This window comes from Alexandromys fortis, unplaced genomic scaffold (genome assembly GCF_014885135.2).
Source record: "Alexandromys fortis isolate MF-2015 unplaced genomic scaffold, M_Fortis_MF-2015_v1.1 scaffold_44, whole genome shotgun sequence".
NCBI lineage: Eukaryota > Metazoa > Chordata > Mammalia > Rodentia > Cricetidae > Alexandromys > Alexandromys fortis.
The window spans coordinates 6,907,555-6,934,457 of NW_026067921.1; the positions used below are offsets into that span (position 1 = coordinate 6,907,555).

The 26,903-nt window shown below is 44.4% G+C and overlaps 1 protein-coding gene across 17 annotated transcripts in view; it reads left to right on the forward strand.

Moving 5' to 3' along the window:
- The window catches only part of Rbms3 (RNA binding motif single stranded interacting protein 3), a 1,002,574-nt gene that overhangs the window by 480,776 nt on the left and 494,895 nt on the right, over positions 1 to 26,903 (forward strand). For 14 of the 17 annotated variants that reach the window (XM_050141447.1, XM_050141449.1, XM_050141450.1 and 11 more), the window contains one exon: positions 2,260 to 2,411. In XM_050141447.1, the coding sequence (XP_049997404.1) occupies positions 2,260 to 2,411 (152 nt within the window). The remainder of the gene's footprint in view (positions 1 to 2,259; positions 2,412 to 26,903) is intronic. The other 3 variants (XM_050141463.1, XM_050141456.1, XM_050141455.1) reach the window with 1 other exon arrangement.

The window sequence follows — 26,903 nt, forward strand, 5'->3', positions numbered from 1 at the left end:
TAGTGGGATCCACTGATTTCATCTCACTGTGGTCAAGCCTGAGTTTAGTTCTAGTTATTGAATGTCCTCCGCTTACACGGGCCAGCATGCCTGACCACTTGGGCATGCTGGTGATGGTGTTGCTTTGTTCATAATTAGATCCCAAAGGCACAGAATACAGTCTGTTCTCATTTTCCCCATCATATCATTAAATTAGCTCTTAGATATCTCCCAGCGCTCACACATCGAGTAGTTGGGTGCTATCTGTGTTGGTTACTGTTCCCATCGCTGTGACTAAGAATCCAATAAAGCAACTTAAGAAAGGAAGGGTTTGCTTTGCCCCAGTATGAAAGTATAGTCCATTGTGGTGGAAAGCACCTGGTGCTGGGAGCCTGAGGCAGGTGGTTACGTGGTGTCTACAGTCAGGAATCAGAGAGAGATGGACGCTGGTACTTAACTCACTTTCTCCTTTCCATTCTGTTCTGGGTTCTACCCTTGGAGATGGTCCTAGCCATATTAAGGCTGGTCTTTTCACCTCAGTTAACCCTGTTCAGAAACTCCCCCCAAAGGCATGTGAGAGCCTATCTTCCAGGTCCGTTAAATTGACAATCAATATTAACTATCACACTATTTGTTTTTTTTTCTTATTAAAGATTTCTGTCTCCTCCCTGCCACCACCTCCCATTTCCCTCCCCCTCCCCCAATCAACTCCCCCTCTCAGCCTCTCAGCCCGAAGAGCAGTCAGGGTTCCCTGCCTTGTGGGGAGTCCAAGGACCTCCCACTTCCTTCCAGGTCTAGTAAGGTGAACATCCAAACAGCCTAGGCTCCCACAAAGCCAGTACGTGCAGTAGGATCAAAACCCAGTGCCATTGTTCTTGACTTCTCAGCAGTCCTCATTGTCCGCTATGGTCAGCGAGTCTGGTTTTATCCCATGCTTTTTCAGACCCAGTCCAGCTGGCTTTGATGAGTTCCCAATAGAACATCCCTATTGTCTCAGTGTGTGGGTGTACCCCTTGGGGTCCTGAGTTCCTTGCTCGTGCTCTCTCTCCTTCTGCTCCTGATTTGGACCTTGGGATTTCAGTCCGGTGCTCCAATGTGGGTCTCTGTCTCTGTCTCCTTTCATCGCCTGATGAAGGTTAATATACAGGAGGATGACTATATGTTTTTCTTTGGGTTCACCTTCTTATTTAGCTTCTCTAGGATCACGAATTATAGGCTCAATGTCCTTTAATTATGGCTAGAAACCAATTATGAGTGAATACATCCCATGTTCCTCTTTTTGGGTCTGGCTTACCTCACTCAGGATAGTGTTTTCTATTTAAGTCCATTTGCATGCAAAATTCAAGAAGTCGTTGTTTTTTACTGCTGAGTAGTACTCTAATATGTATATATTCCATACTTTCTTCATCCATTCTTCCATTGAAGGGCATCTAGGTTGTTTCCAGGTTCTGGCTATTACAAACAATGCTGCTATGAACATATACTTGAGCATATACTTTTGTTGTATGATAGGGCATCTCTTGGGTATATTCCCAAGAGTGGTATTGCTGGGTCCAGGGGTAGGTTGATCCTGAATTTCCTGAGAAACCGCCATACTGCTTTCCAGAGTGGTTGCACAAGTTTGCATTCCCACCAGCAATGGATGAGTGTACCCCTTTCCCCACAACCTCTCCAACAAAGGCTATCATTGGTGTTTTTTATTTTAGCCATTCTGACAGGTGTAAGATGGTATCTTAAGGTTGTCTTGATTTGCATTTCCCTGATCGCTAAGGAAGTTGAGCATGCCCTTAAGTGTCTTTTGGCCATTTGAACTTCTTTTGTTCATTTCTGCTACTGCGTCCCAAGTTTACTATTCAATAATTACTAATCCCCTGACCCAATGACTAGATCTTTAGGGGAGAACCCAGCTAATCTTTTCAGTAGAACAATTTCAAAGATTTATTTCTTACTGACGAGTATTGTTTGTACTTGTATGAGTTACCCTGTGTGTGCAGTTGCTAGCAAAGTCCAGAAGAGGGCACTGGATTTCTCAGGGCAAGTTAAGGGTCATTGTTACCCACTACAGGGCGCTGGAAACAGCCTGGGTCTCAGCAGTCAAGAGTGTTCTCTGCTCTTAGAGAGATCCAGGCTGTAGTGCCTAACAATGACCCCTAATTATTGAATAGTATCTGTGTATGCTGAAGAGAGTTAGGAGCGTGCATTGCCTTCGGTAATGCTGCTGGTCTATGGATCGATACTGGCTTCTGTTTGTCCAGTAACACTCTTTTTCTCTTTTCCCAGCAGTCCTATGCACCAGCTCCCCACCCCATGGCTCCTCCCAGCCCCAGCACAAACAGCAACAGCAGCGGAGAGCAGTTGAGTAAAACGAACCTGTACATTCGAGGTCTTCCACCAGGCACCACGGACCAGGACCTCATCAAGCTATGTCAACCGTAAGTGTCCCGAGGCTCCCCAGGTCTGCTCTGATGTCCACATCACCTGTGGGGACACCCCCTGGGCTGGATCTGACACAGACTCAATGGGGAAATCCTCTTGTCCATAAGTGGGGATTAAATTTGTGGTTTGGCTTCAGTTTCTTTCAGGGAGCAGGGTTTGGTGCATGGCTGTAGAGACGGAGTTTCCTGAGCAGATGGTTGGGGGGATGCTGGCTGGATTATAGGCATTGATCTGAAAGACAGAGCATGACAATAGAGCCGTGTTCTCAGCCAGTGCAGCTTGGGAAAGGGGTGGCTATGGGCAGACCTTGAGCACAGAAGGAGGTGCTTTTCACAGAGTTGCTGATGATGCAATGGGTCGCAGGATGCTGTCCTGCTGTGTGGGCACCAAGGCTTTCCTGGCTATACGTGGCAAATGCAGGTTTAACCAGGATAATCGACTCTGTATTTGTAACTATCCAGTCCCAAACCCTGAGATTCTACTTCCCATCCAAGCCAAGAACACTCTGATGGGTCTTCCTGGATTTCCCAAGAAAGATGGAAATAATTAAATATTTTTCCAAAAATGTTTTCACTCCTCCCTTATCTACCAGCACAGTTATTCTCACTCATGTCTGTGCAAATATGCTATTGCTGCATGGGTTTGCCCTACAAATAAACTCAGTAAGAAACCATGAGTTAAGAATCACAGGCTGGTGTTTATAGATTTCCCTTCTATTATTTTAAAAATATCATCAATGTAGATATCTGTGATTTTATTGCCCCACGGCTGGACATTTTTAAATTCATGGGGAGCTTCTCTTCTCTTTTGGATCCCTGTTACAGGAAGGTAAAGATGCTATTTATATTGTAAGGTTTCCAACCTCTCCATATCAGGAAAGGAAGACACAAACAGGCTGTATCTATTTGCCTTCATTATAAATTTAAATATTAGGAGTTCATATCTAGACAACAGATAGTGGCAGACGGATACAATCAAGCATACGACTTTTATAACTAGATAATGAGCTAACAAAATGGTAGTTGGATTGGGATAAAGTTGCCCTGTTTCTACTGTCTGCCTTGATTTGTGCAAGATGGAAGTGTGCAAGAAAAATATTTACTGAGAAGACATTAGTTTTGTCTTTCTAACATCAGAACTGCCATGGCTGATGCATATAGGCATTTGTTAAGTTTTGTTTTTGCAAAATATGCAGGGGCTGAGAATCAGAAGGCAAACAGCTTGTTAGGAAAATCGGAAGTATTTTGGAAAGTAAGGTCTTTGAAAATTGTTGGTTTATGTTTGGGTTTGTAGATGAATACCTATTATCTTTTGTTCATACTTGAAGGTTATTCATAAGGCACATTTGTGGGTACTGAATAAAGAGTCTTTCTCATTGTTTTGTGGACCCATGGTATTCTGAGCCTAGAGAGTCTGCTTCAGTGGGTCTGGAAAGGAACAGAAGAGGGGAACAATTTCTCAGGCTCTCTAATGTGGCAGATGCTGCTGGTCTTCAGAGAAACTCTCCTCTCGGGTACTCAGCAGGATCACTCTGTTGCCGAAGCTCCACTGTGTTGATGAAGGAATGTAGGGATGGACACTTGGGTACTCAGGCTCTCTTATCCCGTTTGTGATCATGTCTGCCCTTGAAATCTCAGTTTCCTCCTTATTAAGAGTGAGCTGACCACTGGGAATGTGGCTCAGTCAGTAACGTGCTTTGTGTTGTAAGCATGAGGACCTAAGCTCCCCACACCTGGAACACAGGCATGGTGGCTCTCCCTTTTAATCCAGTTTTAGGTAGATCAAAACAAGCGGATCCCCAGGAGCAGCCAGAGTAAACTACTTGGCAAACTCTACAATGATGCCTGAGAAATTACACCTGAACTTAATAACTTTCTGGCCTCTATACAGATGCAAATACATGTAAACATACACCTCACAACACACATACATATATCAATATGAACATAAACATACATAGCCCCACCTCACAAACACACAAAAGTAGTTGAGGTTTTCTTTTTCTAGATTTTTCCTTGTCGTGTTGGGATGTGCTGAATCTGCCTCCAGACAATGTACTAGTCCCCATTGTTAAACCGTCTAGAACTCTGGGATAGCTTTGCTACAGATTCGGTGGCTTGGACTCAGCCAAGGTTTGGAAATGTGTATAATAGAGGGACCAGCGAACCCCACACATCACAGCTTTGCGGAAGTTTTGTTTGGCTGAAGAGCTGGTTTATGGAGACAGCGCTGTGGCAATAGAGAGAAATAGTTGGCCATAGGTATTAATAGTTGCTGGCTAATAAGACCATAAGTATTAATAGCTGCTGGCTATTAAGATAAGATGCGGGCAATGGTCAGGTTATTGCAACAACATTTTGGATTCTCTAGTCACAGGACCTGGTATTAATTGCTTGAAATATTTTTCCTCTAGAATCATCAAGAATAGATGGTAGACAGCATGGCCCAGCGGAAGTAATTGTGCGTGCAGATGTCTGGCTTTCGCGCGTGACTCTGTCATGCATGGAGTCTGTAGTTTCAGACAAATGACTGGCTCACCCTTAGCTTTGTTTTTACTCGTGTCTCAAAGAACAGATTTGAGCTGCACAGCTATTTACATTTCCTTTACACTAGAACTCGGTGAGTGAGGTTCTCATCTGGAGCTTGCCCTTGCCTGGCTCTGTGTCTTTCTCTTATCCCCCTGTATAGCAAGTGGCTCACTGATGCTGGGATTGCTTCTGCTAAGAGGCTGACACAGCTCATTTGGAAAATCCTGTCCCTCTTTGGAAGCATCCGTTTCTTATACTGCTTGCCATTTGGATTCGTGAATTTCTAGGTTTATATTTCTATCCGGCATCCAACATTTAAAAATGCTTTCACCTGAAAAAATAAAAATGTATTTTCAAGATTCTTTTTTTTTTTTTCTGTTTTGAGACAATGTCCCACAAATTCCAGGCTGGCCTCACACGCACCGTGTAGTCCAAGATGACCTTGCACTTCTCTGATTCCCCGAAGTTCTGGGATTGATTACAGGTCCGGTTTATGTGGTGCCAGGGGTCAAACCGGGGCTTTGAGGCATGTTGGACACCATGAGTATGTGCAGGGCTATGAAAACATGCTGTGTCCTCAGTTTCTGTGTTAATTCCTCTGAAATTATAAGTATATCTCAAGTTGATATGCCTCACGGGACAGAAGTATAATGACTACTAATGTCTGGGGCAATGAAATAATAGAAAACAGATTTTCCAAAGTGTCATAAATATATTGACTTTTCTGGTATTAGGATATGCCAATCACATAAATGCTAATGTATAGCAAGATGATGATATAAAGGAAAAATAATGCATTATGCTTCAGTGTGTACTGTGAGAACAAATCATTAAGTCCTCCACCCCAGTGGTCAGAAGAGAAGAAAAAAAAAATCAAAGAAAAGAAGGCCAAACTAAAAGAAGGAAGATTTTACTCTAGGGAAATCTCTGGTTATAACCGTATTGTAGATAACTGCATGGTGCTGTGCATGTGTCGTAGGAAACAGGATAGTTAGGGGCCCTTTCCATCTCCTTAGGAAGCACAAAATATTGTTGACTTGTAACCAGGGTCTCAGTCAAGAAATATATACAAGATAGATGTGGTCATGCTTCCCTGCAATCTCAGCCCTTGGCAGGTGGAAGGAGAAGGCGGGAGGATCAGGCTCTGCGTAGGAAGTTGAATGCCACTCTCCAGGAGACCCTGTCTAACAACAACAACAACAGCAAAAACAAAAAGCAGTCAAGAAAAGCAGGGGTCTCCATAATGCTGCTAGCACATTGGCGGTGACAAAATTTAGATAAAGACTTTTCCTTAACTCAGTTTTCCTTCTACTGGGGAAAAGAAACGCAGAATAAACAAGCACTTGGCTCTAAATAAAGATGTAACCGTAAGTTCAGAAATAAAGCACAATGTGTCTTAGTTTATAACATGCCCTCTGACCTGTCACCTCTGAGGAAAGGACCATTGAGTTGCAATCAGAGGGAGGGACATCGCCGGCAGAGGAAACATCTGACTTGCAGAAGCCATGTCGACCAGGAGCCCTGCAAGGACAAGAGCCTGAAATGGTCAGTGTGACCGTAGAAAAGGCCAGCTGACTCAGGACAAAGGGAAGGACAAGCATAGAGGGGACAAGATGACCTCTTTGGAGAGGAAGCCACAGAACTGTCATAAGGAGACCTCTGCCCTTCAGCTTGAGAAGGGGAGCTGGAGCTGCAGTCAGGGGAGGTGGTCCCTTCAATCTGGTGACAGTTTAGAACAGGGGTGATTGAGAAGTCAGCTGAAAGCAGCGCTGACCAGCATCCAGAGGAGGGGTGAGGATGAGAATCGGGATGTGCAGCCACTGTGTGCGGGGAAGGAAGTACTACACGATACACACTTTGGTAGTGGTCCTGGAACTGGACTTAGGGTCGGATAGAGATGAGGGCAGCTAATTGTACACACACACACACACACACATACACACACACACACACACACGAGTGGGGTGGTAAAGACCGTCCGTGTACACTTGAATCACATGCCCACTGATTGTCACAGAGGAGCAGTTTGGTGTGAGGCAGCATCATTTAACACAGTGAGAAGGCTGAAATGCTTTGCAGCAGGCATATAAATAAAAGCTTGGTGATAATGGTGAGTTTTTAGTCCTTAAGTTAAATCTCCCCTTCACTGAAGTGGGTAACCTCCTCTCCTTTTCCTGTCCCCGCTTCTCATATTTATTCTCTCTCTTTCTCTCCCTCCCTCCCTCCCTCCCTCCCTCCCTCCCTCCCTCTCTCCCTCCCTCCCTCTTCTCCCTTTCCTCCTGTTTTCTTTTTCCATTTGTCAAAACTGCCTGGCATGCTGTGTCATGGAGTCTGCACTGGGGCTGGATGGACAAGTTAGTCAGTCTGTCCCGGAGCTACACCTCAGCCCTGCAATTGCTAATTTCTTGCTGGATAACCACAGCCACACTTATGATACACATTTGAAAAATAGAATTAAGTATAAATTGTAATGGGAAAAATCATGGTTATATTTACATTTTTCATGTCCATTATATCTTTTATCTAACCATGGAAATGACTTATGTATTTGAATAATAACAATGACTTCAGAAAGTTTTGACCAAGAGGAAGATGTGGTGAGGCATAGCTGAAGTCTTAGCATGTGAGAGGCTGAGACAGAAGGGTTATCTGGAGTTCAAGACTAGCCAGAGCTACATAGTGAGGCCTTATCTCAAAGCAGAAAACAAAGCAAAACAAAAACAAAAATCAAATGAAAAAACCCTACCACCAACAAAGAGCCCGAGACAGCTGTCGCAAAGCTATGATTTCCTCATCTGATCTTAACTGAAGCATTGCGGGTGATTTCACAGATCATTCTGCTGAGGTGTGGGCAAGCCGCCGCTGGGGACAAAGCTCAGTCATCCCGCCCTTCGGTTCTTCCAGCAAATGTTCAAGTTCCTGGACCCTAATATCATCCCCTCTACAAATGAGACTGTGAATGTCCCTTTCAAGTCTAACAGGAAAGGAGAAATGGCCACTTCCAAACTTATCAACGGCATGAAATAAGTGTGTGCTCAGAGCTGAAGAGTCTTGGGAGCTAATCTCCCTGACTTCTTCCCCGCCCCGCTGATGGCCTCTTACGGAGTGTGTTGAACACTGAATAAACAGGAAGAGCAGCTCCGGTGCCATCCAGCTCCAGTGCAGAGTCCGTCACACACCGTGTCAGGCAGTTTTGACAAATGCGCTGACACCATCAAACCTTTTATCAATTTAAAGGTAACCTTGTCATAGCAATCTGTCAAACGGCTCAGACGCAACCAAAGGAAAACAAGTTAGCCCAAGCTCCATAGTAACCGAGTAAATAAGAGGGATGTAGCTGGAAATTTCCTTGCTTCCTTTTTTCCCTGTGTCACTGAAGATTTAAACGTCTCTTCCAATAAGACACAAGGAAATTTATTAGTAGCTTTCTTCGGCAAGTCGCACGCAAGTTAGGTAGCTGCCAGGGAGGCACCATAAATCTGCTTGGTGGCAGGTACGGTGGGAGGGGCGTTCCAGAGCGAGTGCAAGGGAACCATACTTCTGTCTTCTAAGGGAGGGGGTCTTGGAGACCCAAGCTGGGTATTTGACTTCCTTGAGTCTGCCTGTCCCTGCCTGTCCCTGCCAGATGGCTACTATTCATTCATATTCTGCTTTAGGCACAATTAGCAATCATCTCTTGTATGCTAGACATGGCATTTGATTAGTGCTTAATAATTAATTGGCATTGATAATGCATATATATGTATATACTATTAAGAACATTAATTGTGGGGCTAAGACGACAATTAAGCTATAAAAGTGCAAAGATGAAGACCTGTTTTCAGTTGATCCCTAGAATCCATGTGAAATAGCTGGACATGGTAGCATATACTTGTAATGCCAGTGTACCAGTGGGGTAGGTAGAGAAAGAGCGTCCCAGGGACTTTCTGACTGGCTAGTCTAGCCTGCTCAAAGTTAAGGTAATAGGTACCTAAAGTTGTTCTCTGGCACACATGCACACACACATGTATCTGCTTAAACACACACATGTACACACACAAACAAACAAAAATTAATTTTATGAAGGATGTCATAATGTGGACTCTGCTAAGTCCATAAATCATGTTGCATAATGCTTAGAAAACTCCCTCTGCCATGGAAGTCATTTCCGAGTAAGTGACTCAGCGGAGGCTCAGAAAGGCTCGGAATCTTGAACAGTTTCCTACAGCCCTCAGGACTCGGCATCTGACTCTTGCTTCAAAGCTTTTATTCACAACAGTCGAAACGTTCACACATTAGGAACATAATTCCTGGGCTCTTGTCTCCACTGACTGATGTGAGACTTCCAAGAGAACTTTGAAAGGCTAGAGGATCTGGAGCCATCGTGTGGGATTCCAGCTCAGCAAGTATGGGATCAGTCTGGACACTAGCCTATGAAAACCCCTCAGGTAATTCAGTGTTTAGCAAAGCAGACATTCCTGGAGCCAGTAATAGACACAGTAATCAGAAAACCTATTTTTTTTCATTTTTGTGCATAGATAATTTTGTGTTATATGTGTGTATGTGCGCACATATGTGTGTGCATGCTTATCTATGCACATGGAGAGAAAAGAGGTCAATGTTGGGTGTCTCCTATTTCTTTCCACCTTATTTTGTGAGCCAGCGTCTTTCGCTGGACCTGGAGCTTGCTCTTGAGGCTAGACTGGTTGTCCAGGATGCCCCCAAGATCTCCCTTGCCCTAGAATTTCAGGCAGATGCTGCCTCACCCAGCCTTTTAAGTGTTGGCTGGACAAACCCCCCGTCTTGATGCTCGGCACAGGAAGCACATTGCCCCAAGAGCCAGCTGCCAGGGCTAACTCTTCTGCTTTGATGGAAGCTGTTAAGCTCTATGTGTGTGACTTAATCGGATGCACAAAGGGCTTGCAATCCTAAAGACAAATACGCATTGTTCAGAACTCTGGAGACAAGCTTGAAATCATAGTCTTTGATCATTTTCCATTGTTATTTTCACGACTTTGATGAGCACGTTCTGGGTTGTTTTTGCTTGTTTGTTTGTTCGGTTGGTTGGGTTCCTGGTTTTTTGTTTGTTTGTTTGTGTTGTTGCTTTTTTGGATAGGATCTCAGATGTAGTCCAGGCTAGGCTCAAAATTCACAGCAGTCCTCCTGTCTAAGCCTCTCGAGTTGGAAGATAGCAGGCACGAGCCTCCTGGCTTTGAGCCACCGAAGCAGCTCTCACTTTGCCACGTGCTTTCTACTAATCTATTTGAACATTTCCCTAAGTTACCTGGAGCTGGTGATGAATGTTCTTTCCTCTTTACTGAAGCATGAAGAAGAGGAAAATAAAAAAGGAATCTTGAGAGCGTGTTGACATTGTCTCACAGAAGATGAGGGCGCAGGAGGGTATGGTCAACCCGTCTGGATCTGCCATTTGAAAGACTGCCACCTGAGGAGCAGTGGAATTGCAGGCAGGTACCAGGACTGGTATGGGACAAATGAGTTTGGGTGGATCCTGGCTTTTACAGTGATTGCCAAGTTCACAAGCCCATGACTCTTCTTAGTCCCTATTAAATGTGTTGTGCTCAGCATATATTTTAGAGCTAATTTGATAGAATGAACTAAATTTAGTTCAATAGTAGAGGAAGCCTAAAGGAAAGAGAAATTAGGAATAATTCCTCAACATTTGGCTTGGGCATCTGAAGAAAGTACAGATTCATTTATTGAAATGAGGATTGTAGAAGGAGGACTTTGAGGAGAAAGACATCAAAAGTTCTTCAAGTCTTATCTTTTTTTTTTTTTTCAGGGTGAGGTTGAATGTTTATTCAGGGGGTTATGGAGGAGGAAGGGTGAAGGGGGGAACAGAGAGAGAGAAGAGGAGAAAGAGACAGAGAAGGGGGGAAGCAGAGAAGTGGGGAGAGAGAGGCAGAAGCGAAGCTGCCTCTCCGAGAGGAAGATGGAAAAGAGCAAGTCTTATCATTTTTTAGACACTGTTAGGCATCTAAAAAAAACCTTCTCTGTGCCTCCAGTGATTATTAATAAATAAGAGGATGATCACCAATGGTCACATGACACAATATCATATCAGTGTGTGATAGAAAGCTGGTTTTCAGACAAAGGTATAGAACTGGAGTCCAAAGAAGTGTAATTGGCTTTTAAGCCAGTAACACTGATGTAATGGTAACACAGTACCTAATAGACACTAGGAAGTATTCTGAATAGTTAGCATGTAAGCACATCACAGTACATATATGAAGTCAATTTTATGACTCCTCAAGCCTTCACTTTATAGATGAAAAAGCAATGCATCAAATAAATCAAGTGACTTTCCTAATATAAACTGCCTGGAATTTGACAAACAAGGTTTGTTTATTTATCTGCTATTTATATAAAGGGTCTTATGTAGCCCAGGTTGGCCTTAAGCTGGATATAGAGCTGAGAATGAGCTTGAACTTCCGGTCCTGCCTTCCCCTTCCCAAGTGCTGGGATTATGTGTGGGGACCTCAGCATCCGGCTTGTCCTAAACTAAAGAGCTTTGGAGACTTCTTTTCAAACAATGTGCCTGCACAGACGTAAGAAACAGGGACAGAAAATGCCCACACAGCTCAGGGTTCTACGGCTGAGAGAGAAGACACAAGAGGAGTCTGCAAAGGAGGGTGGCGCGGGTGAAAGCCGGGAGGAGAGCCCTCTGCGACGGAAGCGTGGGAAGAAGTGTTTCTGAGATGCAAAGTGACATCTGGAGTCGGACACTGTTGGGGACTCAAGACCAACCGAGGAGTCCCTCTTGGACTAGGCAGCATGAGGGACTCTGCCAACTCCCATGGAAATCTTAGCAGCGTCAGGGGCTAAAAGCCTTTTTAGTGGGCCACTGCCTGACAGTCTTTAAAGCAGAAATGCTTGTCTATCTGTTGGGCCTCAGCTACCCTCAAACCCTCCTGTTTGCTAGCTTTTTCTCATTGGTTGGCTTTCTGGTTTATCGCCTCACTCTCTCCCTCTGTGTTTCTTTCTCTACTCATGGCTCATCCTGTCTCCTCTCGTAGCTCTTCCTCTTCTGTCTGTCTTTCTACACGTACCCTCGAATGCCATCAATCTCCACTCCTTCCTCAGTTCATCTCCACCACTGTCACTTCTGTCCCCTCTCACCAGTTCCTAGGGTAAATATTTAATGACTGAACCGAGCCCGATTTCATCGGTTATAGAAAAATGTTTTATTGGATATGAGAATCTTGTTACAGGGCAGACTCTGAGTTAATAGTAGGAAGTGTAGGTAATAGCATTTTATGCTTGACATGCTATCTGGCATAGTTCTACCGGGGTGAATGAAGACAGATAATGAATGTAAATCTCTTTGTCTGAGTAGATCTCAAGGAGAGTTTGGGAGGGACGCCTAAGGGTACCCTGAGTCACATGTCTTCAAAGAGCCATGTAGAGCTCAATGCATCCGTCATCCACTCACTGTGACTGTGGAGACAAGAAATAACCATCTATTTCTGCTGAAGCCACCGGGTTTCGCTGTCAGAGGGCTCATCTCTGTTGACTGTTCATTCTGTAACTGATGCTCATTGGTGTGCATTCTCTGGAAGCTTCCTGAATCCCTCAGTGCTGTCTATTTCCTTCGGGTTCTCTTGGCAGCCAGTGGCTTTGGAGCACAGCCTCAGAGAAAGTTGACGGAAGGACACACGAGACATTATCTGCATTGGATGCGCTGGGAATGATAAGCTTCTCTGTGAGATCTGGCAGCCGTGCCATCTAGATGCACTGTTTCATCGTAGGACTGAGGATAAATGAGCCGTGGGTGTCATTCTTTTACAACTGTTTTCACTTCTTATCTGTTAACATATTCATTATCTCCAACACCGGCAACTCCTTGAGAAATAGAAGTCCATTGGTTGATGTAGTAGTTAATGCCTCCTAGAATTTTATGAAGTAGATGTTGTTTTACGGGGCTGGGAGAGATGGCTCGGTGATTAACAGCACTTGCTGCTCTTGCAAAAGACCTGGGTTCAGGTCCCAGGATCCAGGCGGTGGCTCAGAACCATCTGGAACTCCTGTTCCAGGGGATCAGACATCCTCTTCTGACCAGTGCTGTCACTGCAATACGGTGCCCAGAAATGCTTCAGACAAGCACATGCATAAATAAATCAATACATAAATGAGTGAATGAATGAATAAATTAATAAATAAGTCAATCTTTAGTTTTAGGGGGTATTTGTTGTTCACTTGTTTGTTTGGAGAGTCTCACAATATAGGCTAAATTGACCTTGAATTTAGTATATAGTTGAGTCTGGCTTCAAACTTGCCATCCTTCTGCCTCAGGCTCCTGAGTCCTGGGATTATCATAGTCAGCTGACTGGTTTAGACTTTAAATCACCATTGTTGAGGAGTAAAAGGAAAAGTGTTCCCTTTAAGATCTAAAGCTCCATTTGTTTTGAGAACAAATGTACCTGTGTAGCCACAGCAGCAATCAAAATAGAAAACCTTCCCTTCAGTCTAGGAGATTATCTTTCAAACCTAAACGTATGCGAGTCATTCACAGTTTAAAGTCATGCTAACTAGGAGAGCAAAGAGGTAGACTAATACCGTCAGGGTGGCTTAATTGTGGGTCAGTTGTGGGTTCCCATTAAACGTTTACTAGCTGTAGAACCTTGGCCAAGACATTAGACCTTATAAATCTACTAACGAGTGGCATATGCTTAGCCTTTAATAAATGCTAGCTTAATAAGTAAGTAAACACATAAATAATTATTCCCATACACAATGGAAAATTTTTACTCTTTTAAAGACTTGTGTGTTTTTTATTTTATTTACGTGAGTTTTGCCTTTTGTATGTCTGAGCACCTCATGCATGCATTGTTCTTGAGGCCGAAAGAGGGTGTGAGATTCACAGAGTGTTGCCTATAGACCAACCCAATGTAGACAACCCCTTCCCGTGCTTCTCTTGGTTCTAGGCTGGATCAGGTTAACAATTAAAGCTATTATCAGGGTGGCTTTCTGAGGGAAGGCAGGGCATTCACAGTGGCTGGAGTGGAAGGCAGCTGATTACTTTGTATCTGAAGTCAACAAACAGAGAGAAAAGAAGCATGGTTGGACTATAAGGCCTTAAGGCCCGACCTCAGCAAACCACATCCCCCCAGTGAGGTCCACCTCAAGACGGTTCCATAACCTTCCAGGTTAGTACCGGTGACTGGGGACCAAATGTGGAAACCCCCAAGCCTTTGAGCTGCCTGGGAGACATTTCCCTTTCAAACAGCAGCAGTTTTTGGCAGAGGACAGCAGGGCAGATTCTTGTCACAGGGTGGCCTGTCAGTGGCCATAGAGGAGTAGCTTTCTGATCCATATCAGAAAACTAGTTAATTATTTGAAATATTCTGACCAAACCATGTGCCTATAATTCACAGAGGTTGTGATATCTTACGCCATAACTTGTTAGGATGTGTGGTATCAGGTATCTATATTGAAGGAAAAAATTACTTTCTCAAAATGTGTTCAATATGTGTGCGTGTCCCCTCCCTCCAAAAAAAAAAAAAGAATGAGAAAAGAAAAAAAAACTACTTAGAGAAATACTGTTATATCTGCAGCCATGAAATCATGTTTCGGATGGAAGTTTCATTTCCTGGTTTTCTTGGTGATAAGTGTATACGTTGAAACAGTTTTTTTCCCCATCTCCCTTTGCATGGGCAGCTCCTGGACTGAGAAAGACTGAAAGCTCTGAAACCAAGGGGTGGCGTCAGCTTAGTTTTGACAACTTTTAAATTATTTTTAAAACCATGACTTTACAACTAAAAACCTTACTTATTAGCTTGTGTGTTAAAGAGCAACCACTAACACAGTGTTGTGTTAGAACACACACTAGGACCACAAACACAGTGCTGTGTTAGAACACACACAACCACTAACACAGTGCTGTTAGAGCATACACAAGGACCACAAACACAGTGCTGTGTTAGAGCACACAATTACGACCACTAACACAGTGCTGTTTTAGAGCACACACAACCACTAACACAGCGCTGTGTTAGAGCACACACAAGGACCACTAACACAGTGTTGTGTTAGAGCACACACAAGGACCACAAACACAGTGTTGTGTTAGAGCATACACTAGGACCACTAACACAGTGTTGTGCTAGAGCACACAATTATGTCCCCTAACACAGTGCTGTGTTAGAACACACACTTATGACCACAAACACAATGTTGTGTTAGAGCACACACTAGGACCACAAACACAGTGTTGTGTTAGAGCACACAATTACGTCCACTAACACAGCGCTGTTTTAAGTTTATCTCAGCACCACAGAGTTACCATCACAGCATCATGGACAAGAAAGTTAAATAGTGTGTGACATGTTTCAAAGACAGGGACTATGTGGGAAAATAAAATAAAATAAAATAGATTGGGACTCAGGGTTGCACCCTTGCTCTGGTTTTCGGCCCTCACAAAGTGGTTGACTCTGCTGATTTCAGTGAAGTAGCACCCCGTGGCACTTCACCTCTGAGGCTTGCACTTTTTCTTCTTGTGTGTGTGTGTGTGTTTTATTTTGCTCTAAACCACAGTCATTTTAGAATTCCAGCTTCTCATCTATGTGTTGACAGATTTGGGAGTATTGTGTTTCATGTTATTTTACTCAATTGAGAGTTTTTAAGGCAAATTCAGAGAAGCCAACCACAGCCCCAACACTGGTGCCAAGAAAGAAATCAGCCGCAGTGGGCATAGTGGCATCTTGTTTCTATGCCCAAGGGCAGGGAGTTGGCAGTTCAGGAATGTCCCACGCCTGGAGCTGGCAGTGACATGCTGGTCACCAGTTCCCTGACTTGAAATTCTGAGATCTGGTGTTAAACCCTAGATGAGACACCACAGGGTTCTATGACATAGCATGGCCCCCTACCCACTAAAGTGCCAGTTGTTCTAATGGCTCCACTGGCAGCTCTGTGAGACCCCTCCGTCTGTTGGTGAGTCGTGCTCAGTACCGTCATCAATCAGCCGTTCTTCTCTCCGAGCACAGCGTTCATGTTCACACCGAGTTTAGGGACAGGGGTTTCATCTATATCTGAAAAGCCAATATTGACCTTGTCCAGAAACCTGCTCCTTACCGTAGTAATCCCCAAAACACCGAATCTGCCATGGCCGCTCTCTCACCTTCTGTTCTGAGTACCTTGTTCCAAGAAGTAGCTATGGCACTGAGGGAAGGCAAACCTCTAGGCTGGCAGGCACGTGGACTGAAGGAATAAGCAGACTAAGGCAAGGCAGCAGGCTGAGAGGTCCGGACTAAGGGAGAATAAGGAGAAATTATGAGGTGCAGCCACAGGCTCATATACACACACAAACACTCTCTCACACACGCAAACACACAGTCACACATACAAACATACACTCTCACATGAACATATATAAACATACACATACATACACATATAACACAAAATACACACACCCACACATAGTCACTCACAAATATGTAAATGTACACTCAGTATAAGCACACTCTCATATATCCTAAATAATAATAAAAGGTTACACACACACACTGTTTCTATGTGTTAGTGATTTCCAGTTGAACACTCTAATTTCAAGAATGAAGATGGCATCTTCATTATTTTTTTTCTCCCCAACATTTCCCTGCATGTATGTTCACGTCAGTAAATATTATTGGCCATGGGAATAGATCCTGGAATGTCTCTTCCATCATAAACTGGTGCCGTCTTCTCTTCAGAGCATGAAGAGACTGCATTCTACAGGAGTAGGAACTTACAGAGTAGCCAGTTTGAGTTCCTAGACTACGTGTACTCAGTCAACCTCAAACCACTCTGCCTAGGAGTCACGAGGGTATGGATGAAGATGAAGGTAAAACCAGAGAGACATTCCAACAAGAAAGCGAACAGACGCTTGAGAAGATCAGTGCCATCAGCCATTCGTGGGGATTTTCAAATGAAGACAGAGCAGTGTGTGTGTGTGTGTGTGGGGGGGGAGTTCCAAGTGTTTTCTGTCACGTGATAGGGCTTGATTCAGTCCCTGGAATGCAAGAATAAATAAATACAAAAACCAGGATAGCTTCAACTTTGAGCACCCTGGAAAGGGTCAGTAGAGAGAAGCACACTCTGCCAGCATCCGAGAGTCTCTAATATACAAAATTAGACTTCATTCTATGTCATCTGCAATGCCCTCAGTTTCTTTTTGCTTATGGGATTTATGCCTGGATATTAAAATACACCATGACACTTCGCTCTGAAAGGCAGCTCTTTTGGTTTGATTGTAATGGCCCTCACAGGCTCGTGTGTTTGAACATTTGGTGCCTGTGGCTGTTTGGGAAGCTTGTGGAACCCTTGGGTGGTAAGGTCTCGCAGAAGGATGGGAGTCCTAGGGGATGGGAGACTTGAGGTTCATGGGCCAACTCTACTTCCTGCCCCACAACCGCTTATTGATTCACTTTGCTGTGTCTCATGTTCTTACCACCGTGCCTGCTCTGCCGTGATCGGCTGTACCCCTAGGTCACATGGAGAAAATCAACCTTTCCTCCTGTAATTTGCTGTTTGTTAGATTTTTGGTAATAGCAACAAAAGACTTAATTCTTTTAGCAGGCATGGTCAACTGAGCCAAAATTTTTAAGAAAGGAGGAAGGATGCTACCGCTCCCACCCACCTTCAGGGATCAGGACTGTCTGGCAGTGTTCTGCTTCTTCACGCCTGCATCACCTCATTTGAAATGGCCAAACAGACAAGCACCCAGCGTGTCTCCACAGTTAGCGCAGAATGTAAGCTGGAACTCTGATTCTGTCCCAGCATGTCCTGTGTCTGTGGTGTGAACCGGCGTCAGTGGAACTGAACTCGTGTGCAGTCACGCAATTTCTTAATTTCCTTTGTTTATCCAGAGAAATGAAAATCAAGTCATTGTACAGTGAGCACCCTGAGGGATGGTTGGGGCATTCAGAGACAAAGTGAGCCAAGAGTCTTTGAGAACAGATGTTTTCTGAATCCAGATGTGTTCATTAAGTTTTCAGGATGTCAAGTTGTGCATTAGAGCATGACATCGGATATTGGAATTTCCCGTGTGAAGACCCCATAGCCTCGGACTGCAGAGTGTGCATTTACTTCACTTCCGGGGAATCTTTTCCCTAGCCGAGGGTCAGTTTACTTCCCTTCCTGCTGTCCCTCAGCTGCAGCCAGGTGTGCAGAGGCCAGCTGTGAAGAGAGCGCAGGCAGAGGCTTTCTCGCATCCCGCACCAGTGAAAACAGATGAGATGGGCTGTGTCCATGGTTTACTAGCTACATCCTGCTTAGAGCCCTTGACATAGATCCAACTGTGGCCGGCTTCATGTGTTTCACTCTTAGGCAAGGAGTCAACAGTAAAACCTATGCTAAAGACTGGGTTTCTTGTAATGGATGGAAAGGAGAACACTTTGGTTCGAAATGCCAGCAAGATGAGCCGTTAGAGTGCTCAGAAAGCTTGGCTACCCTTGAGTCAATACTCATTACACAGACCATGAGTAGATTGCTAGTGCTTTTTAAATTAGAAGTATATAATTGTGTCTGTGTGCGGGCATGCGTGCACGGTGTAGGTGTGTAGGTCAGAGGACAATTGTGCAAGTTTCCCTTCCCTTCCCCCTTCATGTGGGATCTGGAAATCAAACTCAGGTCATCGGCCTTGCACGGCCATCACATTTACCTGCTGAGCTATCTGGCTAGACCCTTAGGTGCTATTTAGTCTACTTTGGGCAAAAGTAAATTCTGAGTTAGGGGTCTGTAGGTCCATTAGAACTCTATTTACAATTGTGAAAATGTCTTTGAATGCACATTTTAAAAAGCTTAAAATTACTCTTTAATTATTACATGCCTATATATGCGTGTGCTGTGGTTCACGTATGGTCAGAGGACAATTGGTGGTATTGGCTCTCTCTTTTCATCATGTGTCTCCTGGCAATGAAACTCAGGCCGTCAGGCTTGGCTGCAAGTACCGTCTCCCCGTGAGTTACCTGACTGGACCTGAATGTACATCTCACTATATCAACTTTAGCTTGACAATGTTTTGAAAATGCACATCAATTTAAATGGATAAGAAACAACCACATCTAGGTAATCGCACTACCGATGTGTCCTGAAATGAGAAGAAATCTTAGAATCCATCCCATTGGCACACTGAGCTCTTCAATCCCTATTGCATCTCTAGAAGCAAGTGGAGCAACGGTTCCAGGCTCAGGGTACCATATTCGGTAAATCTCACATGTTTTATGCTGAACCTTTGTGGAAGTTTGGCTTTCATAATAACCTTTTACTTTTAAGGCATTTTCCCAGGGATGCTTTTATTCCACGCAGGCAAAGAACACTCCAACTTAAGGCTTCCCCAGGAAATAGATACCTCTGGACTGGATGTGAGACAGAGAAACACTCAAGGGCCCTGCGTTGGCAAAGGCATGTAAAAACCATTGAACTGTAGCCTTCCAGTTACCGTGCCAGCCCGAAGGCCAGGTGCCAAAGTTGCTATTTGGCAACCAAAGACCAGACAAGCAGCTGGTTATTACCGAGGATCTCAGCAGTACGCTCTGGCTCTCTGGTGCCAGATCCTCTGGCCCAGTTAGCTACCAAACCCCAGAGGTCTTGAAGCTCTGTTCCCTTCCTGCCTGCTGTTGGGTGCTTTGCTCTGGCAAGGGTGGTCTAGCAGGTTTTCCCGCCTGGTCCTTCACTAAGGCATCTGGCTGCTGATGGATGCTTCTAGGCCCCCTTAAAGCTGAGGAAATATTTGGCAGCCATGACTGACTCTGTAGGGGTGCTGGCCACGGCAGGCCTTCACTAGAGTCTGACTAGGAGAAGGCAGAACGAATATGAGCTGCTGGTAACTGTGCCCCAGCTAGGAGCAGAGAAGTGGCAGCCGCTGGCATCTGCCTTTGGCCCCGTTGGCATCTATTTGTGCTGTGTCTTTTTCTGTAAAAAGTACTGAGATAGAGGAAGGGGCTGCCCAGAGAGTGAATTGGGCAAGAGGAAATGAGGAAATGCATAGGAGGAGAGAGAGAGAAAGAGAGAGAGAGAGACAGACGAGAGAGAGAGAGAGAGAGAGAGAGAGAGAGAGAGAGAGAGAGAGAGAGAGAGAGAGAGAGAGAAAAGAACCCGTAAATAGTGAGTGTAATGATATTAGTGATATGTAGGTGGGTGGGGCTTGGATGAACTGTCTTTTTAAAAAGTGAGAGAATGGACTGGCAAGGTGACTCTGGGTAAAACTGCTGGCATTGCAAGCCTGACAACTTGAGTTCGAATCCAGGTCCCACAGTGGAGGGCAAGAACTTGCTCCTTAAGTTGTCCTCTGACCTCACATTTCCTGGGATGCATCATGTGTGCCACACTCACACACAGCACCGTGCATACAATAACAACAGTAAAGTAATTATTTTTAGGTGGGAGGAACAGCCTTCTAGTCATTTTAATTCCTCCCTCCTTTTTTGCTACAACTTTTGGACTGGACCTCGAGAGTAGTTTAATCTTTGACCTTTGGAGTAGTGTCCGGTTTTTTAAGAGGCCTGGACTCGTCTGAGGTGTTCTCTCCTGGGACCTGGCAGCGTGTGTAAGTTGGCCTCAGCTGCTGCTGAATTCAAACTGAGTCAGCGGGCATTGGGCAAGGCCAGTTTGGAAAACACAAATGCCCCCCACCCCTTTTTGATCGGGTGGGAGTGAGGAGGAGGAGGAGGAGGGCTGGTAAGATCATTTCCCACTGTTCCCCACCAGACACCAGCAGTTTGCAGCATGGTGCCCGGAGTCCATTCCCTGGAATGTAAAAAGCTATTCAGAGAGCTTCCAAATGAAGGCTGACAATTGAGCGTAGCCATCGGGCAATTCTTAGCATCTTTCAAAGGATGCCTGTAATTTCTCCTGGGCAAAGTTGAACCGTACTACAATGGGGGATCTATTAAAAATGTTGGCACGAAGGAACAACGGCGGTGTTGTCTTCAGTCCTGGGATTCTCGTCTCGCTGCACAAGCGGTAACAGGACACTTTCTATGAAATATGTCTTTGATTCTAAACGTGCAATCATTTTCTAAAAGTGGGTGTTTGACTCTCCTGCCTATTGCTTCATGTAGGTTAGATAAATAAAATAGGAATATGGTTTCGATCCTATTGTGCACCCACACGATGTATTTCCTTGCTCTGCATGAGAGCATGCAGGTGGGGGTGGAAGGTGGGGTGGGGTGGGGATAGGGTGGGTGGTTGTGTGCGTATGACAGAGTCTCTTGTAGCCAAGGATGGCCTCAAACTCTTGAACCTTGTATAGACAACACCCAAGTACTTAAACTCCAGGTGTGCCACGGCATGCCCATTTTTACTTGCTATTTTTGTTAGTGTCTTGGACATTCATTGACTCAGTTTGGTCATTGACCTAAGGAACCTTATTATAACAACCCTCATGACTGTGTGGGTCACAGGCTCACATGAATCCTGCCAGGAAGATAAGCCTTCCAGTGGTTTAACGAATCAATATTTCACTCAGAAATAAATCTCATATTATTAGACCCAGTCTGTGTTTTCGTGTGCAGGGATGCATTCCAGTTACAAAAATAACACACTGGCGTTTGCTGGTTTTATTTGGGGGATCACAGTAGATAATTCCTCTCCGGGCCTTCATTACTCCATGTTCCTCCCCAGCTGTATGTGGAGCACACATTCCTCACCAGAAAAGCAACTTGCACACACTGCAGGACGCTTCTCAGATCGTCTGTGCCTCTTCAGCCATCTCTGATCCCTGTTTCAGTGCTCAGGCATTTCCCCTGGTGTTCTGGTTCTCTTTTGCCTACTCTTGTCTGTTAGACATTCCCAGCCTGTGCCCCACAGGCCACATGCAATCCTGGATAGCTGCAGATGTGCCTAAGCCAAACTTGTAAGCTTACTTCAAACGTGAAGGTTTCTGCTGTGTTAGTTCTTGCAACTCCATGGCATGGCCCTTGAGCATCTATTGGAGGTGACAGAATCCAGTATCAATGTCAAAAGGTGGGACGTAAGTGTCCAGACTGTAATAATGACCTTGAAAGCAGGCATTGCCATGTGGAAAGTCCTTGTATATATTATAATTTCAGCGAGGGATAAAACATAATGGTACAGGGAAGGGCATGTAACAACATCTACAGTAAGACATTCCTTCATGCCCATATCTGGAGGCACAGTTGGTTGCTGCTTACTTACCCTGAGAGTTCTTTTCACAAACTCACCCTGAACCCTTGAAGTTGTGAGTATTGATTCAGAACTGTCTGGGAGAGAGGGGGTTAAATTTGGCCAGTCTCAGTCCCAACAATTTCATCAGCAGATCAGTGTATAGCTTATAACTTTTATTTTATGCATGTTCCTGCTTCATGTTCTGCAATTTATTTATTTCTACTTAATGTGTATGGGTGTCTAACCTGCAAGTGTGTCTGTGCACAAAACGCATACCCGATGCCTACAGTAACCAGAGAAGGCATCGGGTCCCATGGAGCTGGGGTTACAGATGGCTGTGAGTCTCAGTGTGGCTTCTAGGAATCGGATCCAGGTGCCCCCTGTGTGTTTGTCTTTCTAGACACTCGCTTTCCACGTATCGCTAATTCATTATCAGTGACCTGGGCAGGAGAACTATGTGTTGCGTCTAAATGAGAGTTACCTCACGGGTTCGTTTCCTCTATAAAGTAAACTGTAACCTTCTTGCTATCGGGAACAATGGGGAGCACTTCAGTACTGCACTGGGGGATCATTTTAAACAATCTCCCTGTCACAAAAACATTACAGACTGTGTCCTGAGCAGACCCCCTCCTCAAGGCTGTGTGAGGGTGTGAGAGCTAGCACGAGAAGGAAGCACTTGGCCTGTTTCACGTCAGCTTGGAGGGTGGTGTGCCTGTCCCTCTGGCCAAATGTTTCCACAGAGTGCTGTATCTGAAAAGTGTCTCTGAGTGGAAAATACTGGGGTGGAAAAGTTTAGCAAGTCGTCAAAATGGCAAAGACAGAATCAGCTAATAATGGGATCTACTACATTTTGACCACAAGTATCTATGGACAGTTACCATTTCATCTATCCCAACTGTGTGGGTGACGAGTATGACACTGGAAAACAGTTCTGTGGAGTATTTTGGAAACAGCAATTAGTAACTTTCCTTTGAGACAGATTTTATTTGAAACTCTCAGATCACTAATGAGTTCCTAATTTATCTTGACCATCTAATTCCAAAACTTGAGAGAGTTGCAGGCTTACGTTTCTCATATGACAACCGACTCTCCTCTAAGTTATTCTAATGTGGAAGCTAATGCAGCTGTACTGCAGTGTAGCACGGGACGCATGGAGGTATGTGCCAAGCACAAATGGCTGCACACTGCATTTGCAATGGCTGCAGCGAACTTGACTGGGGATGGAATTTAAATAGGCATGCATTATTGATGTTAATTCACTCTGGGGAACGTCCCTCTGCAATCTATCCAATCCACTGTGTACCGCTAGATAGATCATATGCATGCTTTTATACGACCTATGTGGGACTGTGAACCAAGACAGAAAGATCCATTTATCAAGACACATGGGAAACAAATGGGCACTTTCACAGCAATAGATTTTTTTCCCAATAGGAAAAATTGTGTGTGGTACTTCTAAGATATTATTCAAATACGTGTGCCTAGATATTGGAGAAAACTCAAAAAATTAAACTCTCATGTTTAAATGACTATGTTCAATTAAAGAGTCAAGTGTTTGCGTGTGAATGTGTGAGTCCACGGGGAGCCATAACTCCTCATGGTACAGGGATGACAGAAATCATTGAAAAAGAGGCTAAGGCAACAACTAAGTGAAGTTTTCATCGAGATTGCGGTCATCGATACTGAGGTGAAGGTGTGAGGTAGGTGTGAGAGAGTGTGGCTGTGTCTTTGGGGGTGGTTTTTGCAGGAGAGGTTGCCTGGAGATGAGGGCAAGGGGAAGCATGTCTGTGATGATCAGGACAGTAGAGGGGCGTGCTCACAGCTGCAGCCCAGACTCAAGCGTTGGAAGCTTTTAGCATGAGTTGGCAGATGCTTGTGTTGGCTGACTTATGCCAATCACTGGGCGAACATCTTTGGCTTCTCTCTCCCTCCATCTCCACAGGCCGTTAGTTGCTGTGTAGGTCTCCCGGGATTGTTTATCGTTCACTCTGCCCCCTCTGTGCATTCACCTTCAAGTCCCTGCTGTCTCTCCTTGCATAGGCCCCTCTTGACTATCTTCCCCAATTCTCACAAAGGCCCTTGTGTTCGCTGTCCATATTTGAACAAGAATCAGCTTCCTATTGCATCAGCCGTATAGCGTCACCTCTAGGCACAGAGTCCTTCCAGGACACCACAAAGGAGATCTGTGTCTTATTTACCGTCATGCATCGTTAGTTATGCACAGAAATAGAACAGCGATGGGTATATAAGCTACAAAGATTCATGTGTAGGGGAAGACATGCTTCTGTGTTTGCTCTAACTCTGAAGACTCTTCGGTCCGCTCACCGATTGGTTCTTACTTTATATTAGCACAGTACCAGCCCTTTCTAAGAAGGCTTCCATCACAGAAAGGCATGTAAAATAAGGAAGTTATAAGTTAGGAATCAAACCCTTAAGCATCACACACACACACACACACACACATACACACACACACACATTCACACACATTACTGATTTGCATGAGTTGAACTTGTATCCTGCTATTGTGCTGAAAGAGTTATTAAGTCTTCAGTTTCCTGATGAGGTCTTTAATGATAGGTAAGTGTCATTGGAAAAAAAAAGATTTAATTTTTTTTATTTGTATACATTTCTGTTGAGTTATGTGCTACCTAAGACTTCAGGGACTACAAGGAATAAGGGTAGAGAGTGTGGGTACCCTTTTCTCTTTCCATATATCAGAGATAATGCTTTTAGTTTTACCTACTAGGCATAATATTGGTTGTAGGTGCATCATATATTGCCAGAAGATACATTTTATATTCTTAGTTACTTTTATTTCTCCTTTTTACCCCTAGTTACCCTTCATAGAGGAGTTGTGCTCAAGATAAGTAGTCAGAGATGAACATAATTTGCTTATATATTATAATCCCATGTGGGTATGTGTTATGTTGATTCACTGCTATTTTGATTAATACAAATCAAATTAAATTACAAATTTCCCTAAAGGACAAATAGTTTAGCAATTTCTCTTCAAAATACATATATATGTATATATCAGCATTGCATATTACCTATTTACTTTCAGTATTTAGACAGAATTAGAGTTGATGCTTAGTGACATAATCTTAGCTAAACTAATATTATATAGCTTATTACAAAAGTTGTGGTCACATTTTCTTTTATTTAATCTGACATTTTCCCTATGATTAATTTATGCTCCTCCTCCACAGTGATGCCAGGGAGGCTTCATGGGGACATGAGCAACAGTATAGTGATCAGGACACTTTGCTCTGACTCAGCAGGCTCCAAACAATTAAATGCATATGCAACTTTTTGAAGATATTTTTATTTTATGTGTATGAGATCTGGCCTGCATATATGTCTATGATCCATGTGTGTGACTTGCCTGCAGAAACCAGAAAAAAAAAAGCATCAGATCCCCTGGAACTGGAGTTACAGATGGTTGTGAACCACCATGTGGACGCTGGGAACCAAACCTGGGTCCCCTATAAGAGCAGCCAATTCTGTTGATCACTGAGCCATCTCTGCAGCCCCTAGTTGTGCTATTGACACCCAGTAAGATGTATGTCCCTTAACCAGGGCCAGCGAATGTCATCTTCTAATTCTTACCGCTCCAAAGCAAGTGGGCATGCTCACCCAGCTTATGCAGCCTTCCTTTACTCACCCAGACTGCCACCGTCTCAGAGATGTGGAGAGTACCGTGAACTGGGGGCGCGGGAAACGGACTCAGCATCCATAGTGGCAACAGATGGACTGTGAGGAGATGTTGGGGACCCGTTCTGTTTTCTCTTTATGTCCTACTCTCCGCTGAACAATTGCATAGGAATGTAACGATCATCTGAAAAATTAAGAATGGCATTGTTTATTACCCGCCTGTTTAGGATGCCACAAAGACAGATTGTTCCCTTGCAAATTGCCTTCTGCTTCCTGGGTATTGGTGCTTATCACCACGAGAAACACTTACTCAACTGGGCTCCTCATCATTTAGGGGACTCTTATTAATTGCTCGCTATTTTTAAACCTGTGGTAGGTACCAGGTATAAAAAGTGATTAGAGGAAGGATTAAATGGAGGAGGACTTTGGGGAAGGGCTGATGTGTTAACCACTTGTGGGTTTGATGCCTAGCTTCAGACTCCGTATTTGATATGTTCATCCGCAGCAGTGGCACTACCTATCAGCAGGATTTGGGGGGCATCATTTGGTCACTGAACGAGTGCAAGGCCGTTAGTCAAAATATTGGAATTCAGGGCCAGAATTGTGCTTAAAATGCTGTGTGGAAGCAGATATGCTCTTCACTCAGAGAGCAGGGCAGTGAGGTGCTAAGCTAATCCGAGCCAGCCGAGTGCAGAGTAAGGGAGATGTGTGGGCCTGGGCAAGCTCATTGCTAAGGAAGTCACAGTGGCTGGAGATGAGAAAGTTCTGCGTCTTTTCCCTCCTTTTTCTCCTAATTTAACTCATGCTGCACAGCATCCCGCTAACTCTCAGAGCTTACATGAGGAGAGTAAGAAGATAGAGTGCCATCCTTCTGCCTCATTTATCCTGGATGAGAGGATGGTGCACACCTTACCTTCTGCATTGCGAGGTCAGCTCGGGATTGACAGCCATGCAGGCCACAGCATTGATCAATAATTGAGCAATTTCTACACAATATATAATCAAGGACTTTGAAACCGTCAGAATCTGTGGTGATTGTGATTCTCTTTGGGCACCTCTGCCGGTCTCACGCAACTTGTGTGAAAACTGACCACAACTTAGTGGAAAGCCAATCCAGAGCTTCTCTGGAGTCCCCAGGGTTTCCAAACTCTGTAAGAAGATAGAGAACATTCTGAGTAGGTTGGCAGATGAAGCCTGAGG